The sequence below is a fragment of the Triturus cristatus genome, chromosome 9 (genome assembly GCF_964204655.1).
Source record: "Triturus cristatus chromosome 9, aTriCri1.1, whole genome shotgun sequence".
NCBI classification, from domain to species: domain Eukaryota; kingdom Metazoa; phylum Chordata; class Amphibia; order Caudata; family Salamandridae; genus Triturus; species Triturus cristatus.
The window spans coordinates 803,335,066-803,353,604 of record NC_140592.1 but is presented as its reverse complement, the minus strand read 5'-3'; the positions used below and the strand labels follow the sequence as shown (position 1 = coordinate 803,353,604).

The following is an 18,539-nucleotide window of genomic DNA, read 5'->3' as shown; positions in this document are numbered from 1 at the left end:
ACTCAGAAATAAGATCTCGGCCACATATATATGTTGTGGGACCAAGGCTTTATAGGTTGGCAGAAAACGGCTTTAAAGGAGCACCACACATTTTTTAACCCTTCAATTGTTGTTGATGCACGAGAAATTGAAGTGTTCAAGTGCATTTTCAAAACTTATCTTATTGTTAAAAGTCATTCCTAGGTATCTGTACAAAAAAACGTCCTCCCACTCTCATCTCGCCAATTAACCATTTGAATGAGTTACATTTAGGGCAATATACCAATATATAAGTTAATTTATTTACTTCACGGATGTTTATTAAATTGTATCTGTTTTCGTTGTACCCCAATTTGTGTCGTATGCATTACATGCAAATCACCAGCTTAAAGAAGGCAGGGGACATGATGACAGCCCCCATTCTTGGTGAAAATTGAAATGAATGTGTTGAAAAATATACACCGGTTGGGCTGCTTTTTAAATGGCAAATTGAGTCAGGGCTAGAACACCACCCTGATCCATTCTTTATTTGTATTTCTCTGGATAAACACACACCTGTATTTAACTTCAAACTAGCCCAATTACCTCATGTAATTCTTTTAACACTGTTAATATACCTTGAGGGGGTTTAAATTTATCTAATTTTTTCCATAAAAGTTCTCGATTAACTGAATCAAAAGCGATATGAAAGTTTACGAAACAGCAAAACAAATTCCTACATGTTTCAATCGTCTTCTAGGACTCTGCCCATATAGTCCCTCATGGATGATCAATACCTACCTATGTTTAACATTATCTCTCAGTCATACAAGGACCCTTCATTTTTGCTTTTTAATTTATAATAGAGTGTCAAGCAAGACTTACAGATATGAGGTTTCCAACTGGGGAATGTCCACTTTTAATTCCAAACCTGTGAACAAAGTCAAACTCTATAGGTAGCGTTGCTTTATTTAGCCAAAATGCTTCTCTCACAGCAGTCAATAACCTGCTGCTGCCTTTTTGGGTCAGGCAGAAGACATGCTTGCATTAATAACCCCTGGGAATGGCAATTGCCACAATATTGTCAGTGTTATGATGACCAAAAACAAGAGAAATCAAATATTGGAAAAAACAGTGACATAGAAACATCCCCAAACATTCACAAACTGCACCTTGAAGAATTTTGTGAAGCATCAAGCCACAGTAAACAATTAATGCAAAAGAGCAGCCATACTTACATCTTCCACATGTTTTATCTCAGGAAGAAGACATGCTATTTTATCCTGCAGAGTTGTTACTTGCCCATCTAGTTCATTAAGCTGTTTCACAGTGTTGTCGGTTTCAAAAATAATTGAGAGCTCACCAAGTTCTGAGTAAATGGTATGAAGTATAGCTTGCTTCTGTTCAGAATCCTCTAAAGCTCTCTAGAAAAAGAGCATGCAGTAAGAATTACAAAACAGCAAAAGCAAGCAAACAATTTTGCAAATACGCTGTTGGGTTCACAATCTGAGCAGTACAAGGGGCATCATTAACTCACTCACTTTAAGTTACTTTATTGACCCCTAACTGCAGAACTAACTTATAACCGCATTTTGAAAGTAAAAGCAGCCCAGTCACCCTTTGTGAAAATCCCACTGACTGTTTTCTAAATGAACGCACAATTCAATGTGCTAATCAATGTAACTCTGCCCTTGATTGATCACAAAGAGTTACAGTAAAAATCACATAAAGCAACTCACATAAAAAACAACATAAACGTATCCACAACAAATACGCCTAGTGTGAAAGAAGTAAAGTAACACAATGTACCCTGGATGCTGTCCTTGCTCTTCCGCTCAAAATATACTTCATATCTTCACATATGCAGCTATTACAATAGTGAAAAAGCTCAGCACTTCAAGGACCCAAGGCTATGGAACATGTTCTCTCACATCTGTAGTGAGGAATATCCCCTGGTATTAAAGTAGAAACCGAAAAGGTGCCACCTTGTACCCAGAAACGCTTCCTCTCATTTAGAATGTGCCTAAAGGTCATTCAGTTAGCAGTGCTATATCTTACTCAAAGTCTTCTCATTCATTCAGGGAACCATATATAATATTTATTCATATGCTCTAGGTATTGCAGTAAAACGGTAAAGCTGGTCTATGGTGGTTAACACGTGTTCTTTGAATATAAAAAGCCAAATTTGGTTCTTTTGAATGCCAGTTTAAGAATTTGCTTTTCAGACAACGTTTCCTAAACCATAAAATGATCAGCAAATCTATAGTGTCTACCTTTTCTGCTGTGACTTGTTAAGCACCAGTCTCCATTATAGCCCTTTAGCAAAAGCATACTCATCCAATAAAATGCATTACAATAGCTAATCTTATATGCCATAGGATGTGGGAAGGTTTGTCACATTGTCTTTTAAATTGCTGCTCGTAATCCTACTCTGTAGCACAAGAACGTTTACTCTAGTTAGAGGTAAAGAATATTGGTATATAAATGAATGGCTACCAAATTATCTATGTTGATAGTTACTGACCGAATGAGGATGAATATAATTGGACCTGTGCGTTTAGGCATTTGATACAATGTTAGATAACTACTGTAAAGATTTATGCAAGAAGCCAGAGAAAGAACTATGGTGCAGGATAACTGGAACATGAGGTCAACAAGGTGAACTAGGCAAATTAATTTTATTAACAGGATGCAATTGAAGGTGGAATCTAGTCATTGGTGAGTATGGGAATTGAAAAAAATTAGTTCTGCCCATAAATATGAAAATGATTTGTATACTATAGCAAAATGAGTCACAAGGTGATGGGAGTCTTATTTGTTGACGGACTTCCATAAGGTTTCAATACGTTTTTAATGCAAAAGTTGAGAAATGGTCTATATCATTTTAGATTGTTTACCATTATAAAGTCATGACTTAAAAACATTTATGTATCACTATTATTTTCAAGTATTTTGTCTATGTGTTGTAGAAGGTTTAACATTTTTTTAACTCAATTAAACATTTCATTTGAACGCTCATGTTCTTGTGAAAACCTATCACAAATTACAAACAAGGTTCTATATAAAAATACTGTTTTTCTAAATCAAATAGATGGTGATGTGAATTGGACTAAACGCAGATTAGGACTAATAATACAAATATCAAACAGATTAGGTAAAGGCTTAGGAGGTATACTTGATCTCTTGGTTCCCGGTTGTATTGACTCTCATCAAACTTGCAAATAGGTTTTTCTAACAAGGTATGGATATACTCTGTTGTACAAATATAAGTTTCAAACTCATGCTTTCAATGACTCAAAAGATGTGTATAGATTGGATATTGCCTATATTGCAGTATTATTAAAAGTAGCAATCTGCAGGAAGCAAACAAAGTTCTGTATTTATTTTCACATAATCTTTTAACCATATTTTACATGGAACACTCAAATCCATTCTTGGTATCATGAGCACTGGGTTTTTGCAGAAGGCACGTTAAGTTTTTGTTTGATACTGGTCGTGCAGCACAGCATATGATCAATCTAGTACCTAAGAAGTAACATTTTTTTTTTAAATTTTTTTCCCCAAGACATAAAGGGGTTGATTCCAATCTCGGTCGGAAGGGCTCCAAATCGGATTCAGAATTGACTAAACTGATCCGGAGCCCTTGGTTCCGACCGAATAGTTCACATTTCTGAATGACCAAGTACGATGTCTGGAAAGCCTTAGCGCTGACTGAATCGGTTATGAAAGGCATTCAGAGAGATAGAGCCTCCTGGAGCAGATTCATACAGCTCTATAGACTAGGTTTTCCAAGCGAGCAAGTACGATGAACGATTCAGACAGCCTTTCCGATTCAGTTTGCCCGGATCAAAAAGGCTTCCAGAATTGGTCTTTGGGGGTCCGTAGCAGGCCCCCATTCACCCGGGGCCCTCCGAATCGGGCCCGTGGGGGTACCCATGGGTCCCCTCTTTCCAACCATGCATAGTGTAGGAGGCACCATGGGGTGCCTACCACAGGGTACACGATTATCCACAACCACCCCTTTTGTCAATGGGAGCCTGTGTACGCGTTCGGTACACAGGCTCCAATTGAGGTCAATGGGAGTCCGACCGAATCGTTTCTGGATGCATTGAAATGCATCATACTCGTACAGCTCAATGGACTAGGTTTTCAGAGCGAGCAAGTACGATGAACGATTTGGACAGCCTTTCTGATTCGGTTTGCCCAGATCGAATAGGCTTCCGGAATCGGTCTTTGGGGGCATATAGCTGGCCCCCCTTCACCTGGGCCCGCCGAATCAGGCCCGTGGTGGTACCCATGGGTCCCCTCTTCCCAATCATGCACAGTGTGGGAGGCACCATGGGGTGCCCATCACAGGGTGCATGATTATCCCCCACCACCCCTTTTGTCAATGGGAGCCTGTGGATGCATTTCAATGGGAGTCCGACTGAATTGTATCTGGATGCATTCAAATACATCATACTCGTTCGGTCATACTGCCCCAATCTGAGTCGTATAGAAAGCATTCCGGACCCGAGTCGTTCGGTACTCTTTCCGAACAAAATCGGATTCGGGCCTATAGTGTTTTGATGTCTGGACAGTTGGGGCTTGTCAAGCGGCTCTGAGTTGCATGTGCATCACCCTAAAAATGAAATGCGGTTCTGTAGATAAGCCACCATATTTGACACTTTAGTAAATCAACTGTAGAGAGGGTACAAGGTGCACAAATGTTAAATTGCATATACAAGCATGTAGAAGTTATCTACAATTACTAGTGCGCTAGTGCGTCAAACTGCTACATGGCCTTCAAAATGTCATGCTGATACACAACTTTCAGGTTTTTGACAAAAAACAAAATCAAACTTCTTTTTTACAATTGAAATGCTAGATTTAATATTTTTTATGCCAGTTACATCTATCCTTTAAAAAGATATGCACCATTGCTTGCAGTTAAATCCTAGAAGTAAGAAATGTCCTACTTTAATCTAAAAACATAACATGTCTTGTGCAAGAAGTTGCAGTCAGCTACTGTTTTAAAGTATGATTTATTTTCCAAACCCAACTTTTGCTACTTTCTGTTAAAAAATAACTACAAATGACATTTTAACATAATACTTGTATTTATTTTATTCGTTTTCATATAGAGCTCAATCTACAAGTCCGTGTCTTAGAATGCACTTTAATTCAACTGGCAAAGATATTGAAGCCTGACTCAAAAGTGACCAGAAGTTAAATCTCATGAAAAGTTAAAATGTATTCAAAAGAGAGTAAAATCTAGGAAGAGTAGGAGCACTAGAATAATATGCATGTATAAGCCACCTGACAAGATAAGTGAAGGTGAGGTCCAGATGAAAACTTCAGGATCCAGTCCCACTGAGGCTTTAACAAGATGAATTTGAGCTTTAGAAAATCTGATTCAATTCTCAGTGCCTGACGAAGTGGATTTTTGAAAGAGGTAGGTAACTGAATAGCTAGTATGTTAGCAGAGGCTTACAAACCTTTTAGATGGGTGGTAAAGTGGAACACCTTTGGTCAGATAACCTGACACAAGTCAATAAAAAGACTTCAGTAAAATGCACAGAATTTTACAGTGGGATTCTCTTTACTCTCTAGTGAACGTAATGATCTTGGGAGGAGTGGGTGGTAATTTGGTCTGTGCCCCTTAAGGTGCAGAAGAGCCTTTCTGCAAGTCGTTGAACTCTTTGCAGTTTGTCCATTGACTTCTTGAAGTCTGTGAGAATGAGCTGCAGTAATTCATGTGGGATAACACCACAATAAGAGCTAGCATGATCTTTTGGGTAAACAGTAAAAAAGGGCAAATGACTTGGAGCAAATGCAGATAGTAGAGTGCACATTTAATGACTGAGTTCACATAAAGAGAAAGATGATTTTGATACTAAAGATAACACTTGGATAATAAACCTTCTGGACTTGGAGATGAGAATGAACCAATGGTGTCTAACCAAGTAAGAGGGAGACGTGAAGAATCACCTGGGCCAACCAGCAGTATTTCTGAGTTTTGGTTTAAGAGGCAAAGTCGAATATGGTGAATCGAACTTTGGACTTGTTACATGCAGTTTGCTACCTTGAGGTTAAACCCCATTTCTTCCTCTAGTTTGAGGTAGATCTGAATTTTGGCTGCATACATTTGGCAGCTGACTATGCGAGCAGCACAGCCGGCACAGGTACACGCGGTAGGGCGATGCAGTGGGGCATAGCGCGACTGATGGGGGAGTCGACGGAATAGGAATTATTTATTTATTTAATGATACCTATTCTGTTGTCTATCGACTTCCCACCCTGCCCTGCTACCACCCCACTGAGCTTACCTGTGCCCGCCGCCGCTGTTTGCGAGCATTAAGAATGTGCATAATGACGCTTGAGAGACATTGGAGAGAATGAAAGACAGTGCAGTATTGGAAATGGAAGACAGTGTAGGTAATTACCTATGTACAAAACTAATAGAACCATTGGCTAATGATTACCTACATTGCTAGGAGGACATTTTTAAAGAAGTCGTATTGCCTTCTTAAAATCACATTCACTATGACTAGTCACTTAACAACGACTTACGGGACCCTTCCCTGTGACTTGAGGTGAGTATGTGGCAAGGTCCAAGGCAGCACCAACAGGTCACATCTGGAGGCAGTGGGGCGTCTGGGTGCAGGGGTTAGTTTTTCAGCGTCTGAAGATTTTGAGTGATTTTTGATACTTCAAATCGGAATCCAAAGTCTTCCACGTAAAGTGAAGGTAGGGAGGAAAAACGACTTACGGGACCAATCTTCTGGGCTTAAGGTGAGTATGGGGCAAGGTCCAAGGCAGCACCACTAGTTCACTTTGTGAGGCACCGTGGCATCTGGGTGCAGAGTTGCATTACAGCTTTGAGTGCCCCTTCACTACAATGGAGGATTGGTCCAGTAACAAAGAGGCTGCAGGTTTGGACTGGGGGACCAGCCGAGCTGAACCAGCAAGGGGGCTCAACTGTTGCAATGTCCACTGAAGTAGAGGCACCTTGGTTCTCTTCCCCAGGGCCCAGGGGTGACGGAAGTAGAAGTGTCCTTAGGCATCGAGTATTCGGCACCAAGAGTGCTAGCGGGTGAGGGGTACCTGCACAAAGAGGCTTCAGGTGGCTTCGGTAGGTCCACAGTGAGCAAGTCCATGGTGGGCTTTTTCTCTGCTGGGTGGGGGGACCACGATAGCACCATTGGTCCACTTCAACTCATGCTTGGAGCCAGGGTGTAGTGGTGCTTTCTGATGTTGGGTTTTTGGCAGTCCAGAGGCCTATCAGCGGTTCTTGGGTGCCTGCAGGATGCAGGGGAGCAGCTCCGCTACTCCACAGGAGACTCTTTTCGAAGGCAGGCAGTCCTCCCAGGCTTTTGGTGTTACAGCTGCAGGACAAGTCGACTTTGGTGCAGTTCTCGATGAGGGATACTGACAGGTCGGTGGGGCTGGGGCCAAGTCAGCTGCTTCTCCTCCTCTCTGCTTTCGCAGCTCTTCAGTCCTTCTTCTTCTTAGGTTGGCAGGAATCTGAAGGGTCTAGGGGTGCCACCTAAATACTAAATTTAGGGGTGTTAAAGGGGGTGACAGGTGCTAGCCAATGGGCTACTTACCTTTATGGTGCCTACACCCGCTATGTAACCACTTCCTGTGGAAGGGGCACAACCCCGATAGGCTACTTCCCTCCATCCTAACATGGAGAAACTGGAAAAGTGGGGTTCACATCACCTGCCCCTGGGGTGGTACTGGCTGAGTGTTGCCCCACCTCCTCAGCTAACTAATTTTTCCGCTTGTCCTCCCAACAAAAGTGGTTCAGGACAGGGGGTTGGCATCTTCCACTAACTGGAGATGCCTGGGTTGAATTTCAAAGGCGCCATTGCCTTTGAAGCTTTTCACCTAAGAATGGAATTCCGGCTTGGACCTCATAGAGCAAAGGCTCTCCCCCATGAGGTCAGGAACATGTCTGTGGTGGCAGGCTGGCTAAGACTAGTCAGAGACCACACTAGTGTTTGGTATTTTTTCCGGGGCTACCTCTAAGGTGTCCCCTGTGTGCATTTATTAGTAAATCTGACACTGCCATCAGTGTGGATTTATGAAGACGAGATGTTTGGTACCAAAGATCCCTGGGTACAGTGAAGGCATCATGGTGCTGAGGAACTCATAATGATTGGTGTTAGCCCATGTACTCTCTATGGTTTTCCTGCTCACTTACAATATTCAAGAATGGACTTAGATATTGTAGGATCATATCTGCTCAGGCAGGTATGGCCACACATGTGGTATAGTGCACCCTGCCTTTGAGCTGTAAGGCCTGCAGTATGGGTGACTTACCTATACCTCATGCAATACCTGTGGGCATGGCACACAGGGATGTGGGCCACGTCGACTCTTCAGTTTTGTCTGCACCAAGACACGCAACCTGCAATGGCAGTTTGCATGATTTTGGTGAGGGGTCCCTAGGGTGGCACAATTTGTGCTACAGTCCTAGTGGACCCTCTTAAGTCCAAATGCCCAAAGGTACCACTTATTAAGGACTTACAGGGACGCTGAAGTTGTGCCGATTGTGGCACAGTTTTAGGGAAATGAAACTGGTACTGGGAACCTGGTTAGCAGGGATTCAGTACACCTCAGTCAAAGTTGCACCAAAAACCAGGCAAACAGTTGGGGGGTACCACAACAAAAATATAGTTTCAAACACTCATCATATTTATTTATTTATTTATTTATTTTATGCAATTTTTAAAGCGCGCAACTACCCGTAAGGGTGTCTCGGCGCTATCGATTACAGAACACACTTCTTGCGATGAGGAGGGAATTAGGCAGAGAACAGCCATGTTTTAAGGCTCTTTCTGAACTTGAGCAGCGTAGGGGCCATTTTGATGTGGAGTGGTAGTGTATTCCACAGCTTGGCAGTAGCGGTAGTAAAACATTTATCTCCCCAGCAGGCCTTTCTTGTCCGTGGGACTTTCAACAAGTAGGCTGAGGACGATCGTAAGGTCCGGGGTTGTTCCGCTGGGCAGAGGGCTTTTTTTAGGAACTGTGGTCCGGGGTTGTTCAGAGTTTTGTAGGCTATACACAAAGCCTTAAATTTAATTCGGCTCCTAATAGGGAGCCAGTGTAGCTCTTTGATGTAAGGAGACGTGGAGGTGAATTTAGGGATGTGTAGTAGGGTTCTGGCCGCGGCGTTTTGCACCGTCTGGAGTTTATTGAGTACCCTTTCCTGAGCGTTCAGAAAAAGGGAGTTACAATAATCTGTTCTTGAGAACACTAAGGTGCTGATAAGTGTTTTGGCCGCGGACTGTGGTAAGTAAGGAAGTAGTTTTTTAATTATTTTTAGGGTATAAAAGGCAGCTGATACCACAGCGTTGGCGTGATGGAGGAAAGTCAACTTATTGTCAAAAATGACTCCCAAATTGCGGACCTTGACTACCGGTTGGGGGGGGGACCCAGCTGAGTTGGCCACCACTGGGGGGACCATGCCGGCTGCAAGCTCCCGAATGTCATCACCTCAGTTTTGTCAGAGTTTAATTTGAGGCAATTTGATGACATCCAGGAGCTTATCGCCTTCATTCCCTCTTGGAAGTTGGCTGCGACCGATGTTCCATTATTGTGCACCGATAATACTAGTTGAGTATCATCGGCGTACGTTGTAAGGGCAATTCCATACGATTTTATCACCCTCGCCAAGTCCGATACATAGATATTAAAAAGCGTCGGACTTAGCGAGGAGCCCTGTGGGACTCCGCATGGGAGGGAAAAGGTCTGGGAGGTGAAATTACCCATCTTGACTGTCTGAGGGCGGTTGGCCAAGAATGAAGCAATGAGATCTTTGGCCTTGCCTCTTATTCCTAAAGCCGAGACACGGTCGATCAGAGTGACATGATCGACCGTGTCAAATGCAGCGGAGAGGTCCAGAAGTATTAGGACCGCGGCTCCACCCTTGTCCATCGTTGCTCTGATTTCGTCTGCAGCCTTAAGCAGTGCTGTCTCCGTTCCGTGCCCCTGTCTGAAACCAAACTGGGTGTCGTCAAGTAGATCATTGTCATTGATGAATTTCGAAAGCTGGATGTTCATTGTTTTTTCGAAGATCTTGGCTGGGAAGGGGAGACAGGCAATAGGTCTATAACTGGCGGGGAGAAGAGGGTCCAGAGTTGGCTTTTTTAAGAGAGGCTTAATAATAGCCTCCTTCCAAACCGATGGGTAGATGCCTGTTAAGAACATGGCATTACAGATAGTAGACAACACGGGAGAAATTGCTGCTGGGATAAGATTCAGGATAGCAGGGGGGCATGGGTCGAGGGGGGATCCAGATTTGGTGGTGGCTACCAGATGTTGAATGTGTTCCTGATTGATGGTGTCGAAAGATGAAAAGATGGGAGGAGTATTGCTGGGAAATGCCACAGGGGAGGGGGAAGGGGAGGAATGAGAGAAGGTAAGGAAAATGGAACTAACCTTCTCCTCAAAGAAGCTGGCCAGAGCGTCCGATAGAGACTGAGAGCCTTCTAGGCGCGCAGCGGGGGGGTTGGACAAGGTCGTAACCACCTGAAATAGTTCTCCTACCGAGTTTTTCGCCTGGTTGATTTGTGACGTATAGTAGCGAATTGAATTGAATGTGAATTGAGGTGGCACATAGCCAAACGTCTAAGGCTTCTGAACACAATGGTATTCTTATAAGTTCAGCCAACACCAAGGCAGTCTCTTCTTGTCTACAATAACTATAAAATGTGTTCCCTTTGTGAATAAGTGGTTTCACAATCAAACAGGAGCCAGGCATACATACAATAGGAGGCAGATATGCTTCAAGGTAAAACATTTATCCACAATTCTCTGGAGGCAAAAGGCTGGCCTGATTTGGGCAGAAAATGAGAAAAATTAAGGAAATGCTAAAAGCTGCCATGTAGGGTAACTGTATCACAAGACTCTCTGTGATAGCTGCAACAGTAAGGAAACTTTCTGAGAAAAGGACTGGCTAATACTATGGTAAAAATAAGTGGGGAAATGTTGGGAACTCTAGCGTGATTATCTATGGGGTTTTCACCCAATAGCCTTCAGTGCCCTTTTTAGGTCTCGCCTGAACCAGCGCATGCGCTGGTCTGGCGAGACTTTTTGAGAGGGCTCCAAAAAGTGCTACCAGGCCAGCCTAGAGCTACAGTGCATGTGCGCGGGCGCGCGCACCGCGCTTGGCGCGATTACTTTCACTTTCGCGGCCCTACGGCCGCTTTGATGTTTGATCGTGATCACTTTCAACTGTTGCATGGCTAAACACTTATAAGGTCCCAAAGGCGAGACCTATTGGCTATGCCAATGCTTGTTAGATAATGCTACAAAGCACTCTAAAAGGAAAGTTTTGATCAAAAAAGAGAAAAAATGCTGCCTGCTGGTAGAAATCTCATCTACTGGGTAATGGACTGTGGAGAAACTGTCTTGATATCCTCAATATTTGGATCTCAAGTCAGCTCCAAGGGCTATGAAAAATAGCCACTTTTGAACCGTAAAGACAAAGTGTTCCAGGTATGACCATCGGTGTTGACTTGCTTACTAAACCTCGGATCTGAGAGTTGAGAGAGTGGCAGATCCTGGACGCAAAAAGGTTACATCTACCTGTAAGATAATTAGAAAACCAGTTTTAAATGGAGTCTGGCCGTGGACCTGACTGGAAGTTATGAATAGCCTTTTCACAAAGTAAACCTGTGTTATGGCATCCAAGAAGAGTTTCCCAGAAATGTTGAGACCACTGCAGCACAAATGAAGAAGTTACAGAATATTTTCTGAAAGCTGAGACATTTTATCTTTTCTGGAGGACCAGAACAAGGTGCCAAACATCCCTGAAAAAGACTCGGAAGAGATTTACAACCCTGTCACACAATGCAGCGCAGCACCCAAAGTTGCTGCGCTGCATTTTGTGACAGGGAAAGAGGAGCAAAGCACCATTATCTACAGAGATATGGCACTCTCCTCCTCTCTCTCTAATGCTGACCCACAATCATTCTGCTGAGCACGACACACACTCCTTTACACCATAGTGTAGGGGTGTGTGAGTCTAACATAGGTTTTGTACTTGAAGGAATTCCTTTCAGTACAAAATACTATGCTAGACAAATTGTAAAATGTTGCCTACTTTGTATGCAAAGTCAGAAAAGACTCCTGCTTCAAAGTGGTGTTAATTTGTGGCACAAAACCCTGCCTATTATTGTTAGTAGATGGGGTTTTGCATCAAAAAGTATTGCTGTTTTTTTTGTTGTTGTTTTCTTTGTTGCATGGGACGCCCATGTACACTCATCTAACACCACTACGATGAAGAGTAATGCAAAGCATTATTCTTGCAGTGTCTTGCCAAACAAACCTGGCCAATTTGCTTCGATATCCTCCACATTCATCCTTCTCCTTAAAGGTTCCAGAATCATGATGACATCTAATTAGTTTGTTTCGGATTTCTATGCAAATCAGCTATTTTATGTTTTGTAATACATAAAAGTAGGTAAGAAGCCATCTAATATTTGGTTACATATGCCAGCTCTGGCTCAGTCATAACCTTCTCGTCAAATACCCTTGTTCATGCTCACTTCCAATGTTTGCCTCTCACAATTTATTGGTAACAAGTGTGCCGTACATGGAAGCTTTTCTGAAATGTCATTAGAAGGGAACACACATCTGATTCCACTGTTGGTTGTGTAATAAATGTCAAATTAGTCTCCTTCTCAAAAATGTTAATTTTCCCCTATATTAATTTGTTACCTGTAGTGCACTTGCATATTTACTCAGTGATTTTGCAGAATCATATTTGGCCTCTCCTGTTAGCAGCTCATTAGTATTCTCTATCCATGCTTTTGTGTTCTTTAAATGTTCATCATATTCTTCTAATTTGGAGGTAGCCTGATGAGACAAAATCAGTAAATTAAAACTAAATTTCTGTATAGATGGTATTGATTTTTTCTTTTAACACATATATGTTCACGGTATTGCAAGCATGGCTTGAAACAAGTGAGAATAAGTATGCTACACAGACAAGATCAACTCTAATAACCAAACACAAATCAATATGTGCAAATTCAGGAGGCAAACCTTTACTGTGGATCTTTTTCTTTTCCATTATACCCCATTCAATTGTCGGAAATACATTATCACCCTTGTTTAAATCATAATCTGTATGTGCCAAAGCACTAGCCCACTGTTCGTGGATACAGTTAGAACCAATCAGGTTAACCTCTAGTGAAACTCCCACAGTGCATTTACCAACAACAAGTAGCCAAATAAGCAGAGCAGCCTTCTGTACCAAATGATTCAGTTAAATCGCCTGGTGCAGTTTTACGGCACTAAGGCACAGTAAACAGGCTTCTACCTTTCTTTTTTGGTTTAAAATCAGATTTCACTCCATTGTACCTTGTTTAACTGGGCAGTCCTTTGTTCTGCCAGTTTTGTCACTTGCTGGTACAGCTGCAAGGGCACTATTAAGCGATCCATCCATTCCCCAGCTTCGCTTGGATCGTCTTCTGCCAGATCTTGAACCTCAGAGTCCAGTTCATTGAGCTTGGAGTGCCAGGTGTCCAGGTCATCCCAGGTTTTCTGTGCCCAAGAAACAAAATGTGGGCAAAAAAAATCAGTACCTATTTAGGCTTAATTTGTACATCCAGTGCACAAAGTAACGTTTGAGTACTGATGAGTTTGTTTTAGCCAATATATTTGTATTGAGAATATGTAAATATGTCGGCCACCACAATTTATTAAAAAGTTAACAAAAGCAAGTAAAGTCCACTAAAACAGGCTATCACAAGCTCTGGTTAGCAGTCGTGTAAAATTCAAACATAAGAAGCAAATTGCAAAATACCACTATGGACAAACAAATACCTTGTGGTAGTCATATGTCAATTCGCCAAAATGCCAGTGGTAGCGGAAGTGACATCATGCTTCCTGTGACCCCAATGATATCACAGGATGGGACATCTTAATAACCCACAAGGTCTTCCCAAGAATTATTTCAAGTGAACTTTGACTCTGATGACATTCCAATAAGTACATCACTAAAGTTAAAAACCCGACAATTGGTGAAAGAGTAATAAACTACAGGTATCATTCCTAACCTTTATAGTATCATCCCATTTTTCTCTTTTTCACCATCTCTACTTCTCAAAAGAGCTTTACCTCGGTATTTCTTGCACCTTCGTAGCTGCTATCTTATCACCTTTCATCCTGACTTCTGACATTCACCTTTTCCTGTCATGCTAATCTCAATTTTTTAGCTTGCCTACTTCACCCCGTGCTGCTTTCTCCTCTCTCCTACTTTACTTCTTAAACACACCTCTGTAATTCTGTAACATTCTATTCATTCCCTATTTTTCTCATGTCTCGCTCAAATATTTCCTCTAATTGCCAACTTGCATTTCTCACATCTTTCTCAACACATCCATCTCTCATGCGCTCACCCCGGTATCTGACATGATTGCTTACGTCTCCTTTTCGACTCCATTTCTCTTGGTTGTCTTGCGTCCCCACTACTCTTTTTGGGAATCTAACTTCTGCCTGCATCACTCTCCTCTCATATTCATCTCTTCTTTTCCCACACTCACCTACATCTTTCCCAGCTTTCTTCCCAACTCTACCTGTCTCATTCTCACATCCATTTTGTGTTTCCATCTGACTTGCAGGTCCTGAATTCTCTCAGCTCAATCTCAAACAGTTTTCACTTCTGTTTTTACTGATAATTATCTCTGTCCTTTTAGTTAATCTCTCTACCTATGTAATCCATTGACGTTTACATTTCCACATTACCCCACCTTACCTAGATCTACTTTCAAAATTCTCGGGCGTGCATCTTCCAAATTTTATATTCTGCTGTCAGGCTGCCACTTCAAAAACTAACATCTTACGCTTACCTTCTCCAGTATTCACCTCAGGTCACTAATATTACACATTCTTCACTCACTGTTACCTCTTTTTATTTAAAAGCATCACTCTGCTATTTCCTTTGCCTCTTCTACTCTACAAATCCTACTCTGTCTCAGTTCATCCTTTTTACTCCTCATCCCTTTAGCACTGGATTGCTCCATGTCTCTTTCTAGTGTTTGCTCTCTCTTGGAATTATTTTCTTGGTTTCACTTCTGTGGTCTCCTCTTCATATTCTTTCTGCTGTGGTTCCATCTTTCTATTACTGAATATGTTCTATCTGCTCATCTCTTTACATGTCTTTTCCATTGACTATTTCAGACATTTTATGTAATAGTAAGAAATGAAAAGCTTTCAGCTTCAAAACCTGGGTTTGCCAAACTCAATGCACCCTCACAATTCTCCCAACCTAGTCACACACAAAGCTTCATCATGAGTGCCTCACAGTTAGGCCTAAAATACCTGATACCCTGATACCCTGGGGACATTCGGTGGGGATTAGGAGTGGGGGCGAGACTTGGTTACTGAGAATTACAAGGTGTACCTTGGGTGTACCCTCAGAAATTAGAAATTACCAGGAGGGCGAAGCATAATGCACCAATTTTCCTGGTAATTTCACATTTCTCCCTCGAGATTCACTCAGTCAGTCTGGCTGATTTCAGCAGCCTAAGTGTTTTGGTGAAATACTATAGTGATACTGTGGATCACGTCATCCTGATTGGTCCAGTAAGCTTGGCTACCAGCCCCATCAGGATCACTACAGTACTGGTCCTCGGAGGCTTGGCTCACTGGAATTGCTTTTCTTTTGTAGTCGCCAGGCCAGAGATTCGCTCTGCACAGCTCCAGCAGCAAAGTTACGGAAAAATCTTCACTAATTCAAGATGGGATGACAGTTGAACTAATTCAAGGGAAGAAATAACTTATCTATTCCAATGCCTCTAGAGTTACAAGACACACTCCCAGAGGTATTGTTGAAAATAACCTCAAGAGAGTACCCATCTTTCACAACCACAACACTACCCACATCAAGGCCCAGCTAAAATGTATACTACTAAATTGTAGATCGGCAGCACGTCATGCCGCTGATATAGCTGACCTCATAATAACCAATGAACCAGACCTTATAATTTTAACAGAAACCTGGCTAAACGAAGCATCATCTTAGACATACTAGTTCCCCCAAACTATTACATCACAAGACTAGATAGACTTGATAGGCTAGGGGGTGGTATTGCCTGCATCCATAGGAATAACCTCTCTGTGAACCCCTCCAACTCCCCGGTGCTCTCCTCCTGTGATTACCTTTGCCTAGACATCACGAGCAATAACAAGCCAATATGCTCACTACATGCATCGTACCATCCTCCTGGAAACAACCCTATCTTCATCGAACACATATTGGACATCCTAGCCACTAATATTGGATAACGGAATACTCAGATCTTCCTGGGGGACTTCAACCTCTACTGGAATGATCCGGATAACCCAGAGGTCAATAGCCTCAAAGCTTTCCTGTCCGACCTTAACTTGTCCCAAATCTGTGACAGCCCCACCCACTGAAAAGGTGCAACCCTCGATCTAGTAATCTCCAAAGCAGACTCTACCCAGCTGGAATCGATCCTCCCCTGCGACTGGTCCGACCATCACATAATCACCTTTCATATCAAGGTAGTAGTTAAACTACTCTCTGTCCAACCTACGAGAACGAAAATCTGGTAGAGTAACCTAGAAAACTTCATTCCTACCTCACTTGCAACCACTAGTCACATCCTCACACCCCCACCAGATGGATTAAAGGATGTTCATGATTTGACCAATCACTACTTTCACTCTATGAACAGGGTACTAGACAACCTAGCTCCCCTACAATTGAAAAGAGTCACTACAAAAGACTTGAACCCCTGGTATGATGGTAGGTTAAATAAAGACAGAAGATCACTGAGAGCAATTGAAAGACAATGGAGAGCTGCTCCATCCGTTGCCCACCTCAAACTACTAAGAAGCACGAGAAATGCCTATTACAGAAAGATTAGATGATCAAAAGCTGACTTCCTTTGTAACCAATATGACCGAGCCAAGAATCGTCCCAAAAGACTGTTTGAAATAATCAAAGCTCAATCTAAGAGCGTCTCCCACTTCCCCTAATCTAATCCTGAAACACTCCACAATTGCGAGGAACTTGCCTCCTTTTTCAAAACAAAAACTGAAACCTTACAGGCAGACCTATCTAATGATCTATTATCCCATACTGACCCACACATGAACTCCTCACTGACCACACCAGGGACCCTGATTAACTGCTCTTCAAAGCTCGGCCTCAAAAACAACACCTCCTGGACCGCCTTCAACTTCTACTGTGAAGAAACTATCTTAAAAACGCTCACGGCTCTGAATCCCTCCAATCACTTCACAGACCCTCTCCCAGCAACCCACTTAAAAGCCTTCACTCAACTGCTAGTCCCCCTTTGGACTAGGATTATTAATACCTCTCTTCTGCAAGGAACTATCCTCAAAGCTGGTCAGGTATCCCCCATCTTAAAGAAACCATCGGCAGACCCGTCAGACCTGAATAACTATTGCCCAATTTCCAACATCTCGACCCTGGCCAAACTATTAGAAAGATGTGTCCACACGTAGCTCAGTAACTACATAGACCACTTCAACCTGTTTGATCAATTCCAATCAGGCTTTCGATCAGGGCACAGTACCGAATCAGCCATGACCCACATAATAGATGACGAATTACAAATATTGGATCAAAATAAAGCCTGTTAGCTAATCCTGCTTGATTTAGCCTCAGCCTTCGATACAGTCAAACACGACAACTTCAACTTTGTAGACCTCTTGAAACATAAAATGGGTCTATCAGGTATGGTGTTAAACTGGTTCACTTCCTTCCTCCAAAACAGAACACAAAGATTCAAGATCAACCAATCTCTATCTAACCCCTCCCCAGTCACTTTGGGAGTACCCCAGGGATCCTCCCTCTCCCACGACACTGAGCTTCTCAACTCCTCAAATATCCAATATCACATGTACACCGACGACACACAACTCTACATTAAGGTCCACTCACTTGAAGACATCAAGTCCCTGAACTCAACGCTCCAAAAAACACAGACCTAGCTGGCAAAGAACCCTTTAAAACTAAACACCCTAAAAACAGAATTTCTCTTAATTGCTCCCCCCAACCAAACAATCATCATCCGCGAGTGGATGAAGCACCTAACACCACTCGATGGTCAACCTCTCATCATTGATTCCGCTAAATCACTAGGAATAACCCTGTACAATAAGCTAAATATGCAGAAGCACATCAGCGCTGCAACTAAAGGAGCAAATTTCCAGAAGAACACCCTGATAAAACTGAAACCATTTGTACCCGCAAATTTCTTTAAACAGGCAGTTCAAACTCTAATAATTCCCAGAGTGGACTATGGGAGTGTTGCTCTCTGCGGCCTGCTCAGATCAACAACCGCCCCTCTAAGAGCCTCAATCAATACAGCCTCTAGACTCATCACAGGCACCAAAAGAAACGTTCACATTTCCCCTGACCTGCGTGCCCTCAACTGTCTACCTTTTGAGGCCAGAATCCATTTGAAAATCGCCTGTATGACACATAAGGCATTGCATCACAAAAGGTTACAAATATGTTTTTATTAATGTCTGAGTACAAACGAAATGAGTACCAAGAAGAGAAACAAGTGGTCTGCATATGTCGTCAA

General features: G+C 42.5%; 1 protein-coding gene across 1 annotated transcript in view; it reads right to left on the bottom strand.

The window, feature by feature from the left end:
* The window catches only part of LOC146798868 (nesprin-2-like), a 1,144,883-nt gene that overhangs the window by 225,531 nt on the left and 900,813 nt on the right, over nt 1-18,539 (bottom strand). Inside the window, exons 87-89 of the mRNA XM_085627789.1 lie at nt 13,315-13,497; nt 12,670-12,807; nt 1,197-1,382 (exon numbers count right to left, since the gene is read on the bottom strand). Of these exons, the coding sequence (XP_085483915.1) occupies nt 1,197-1,382; nt 12,670-12,807; nt 13,315-13,497 (507 nt within the window). The remainder of the gene's footprint in view (nt 1-1,196; nt 1,383-12,669; nt 12,808-13,314; nt 13,498-18,539) is intronic.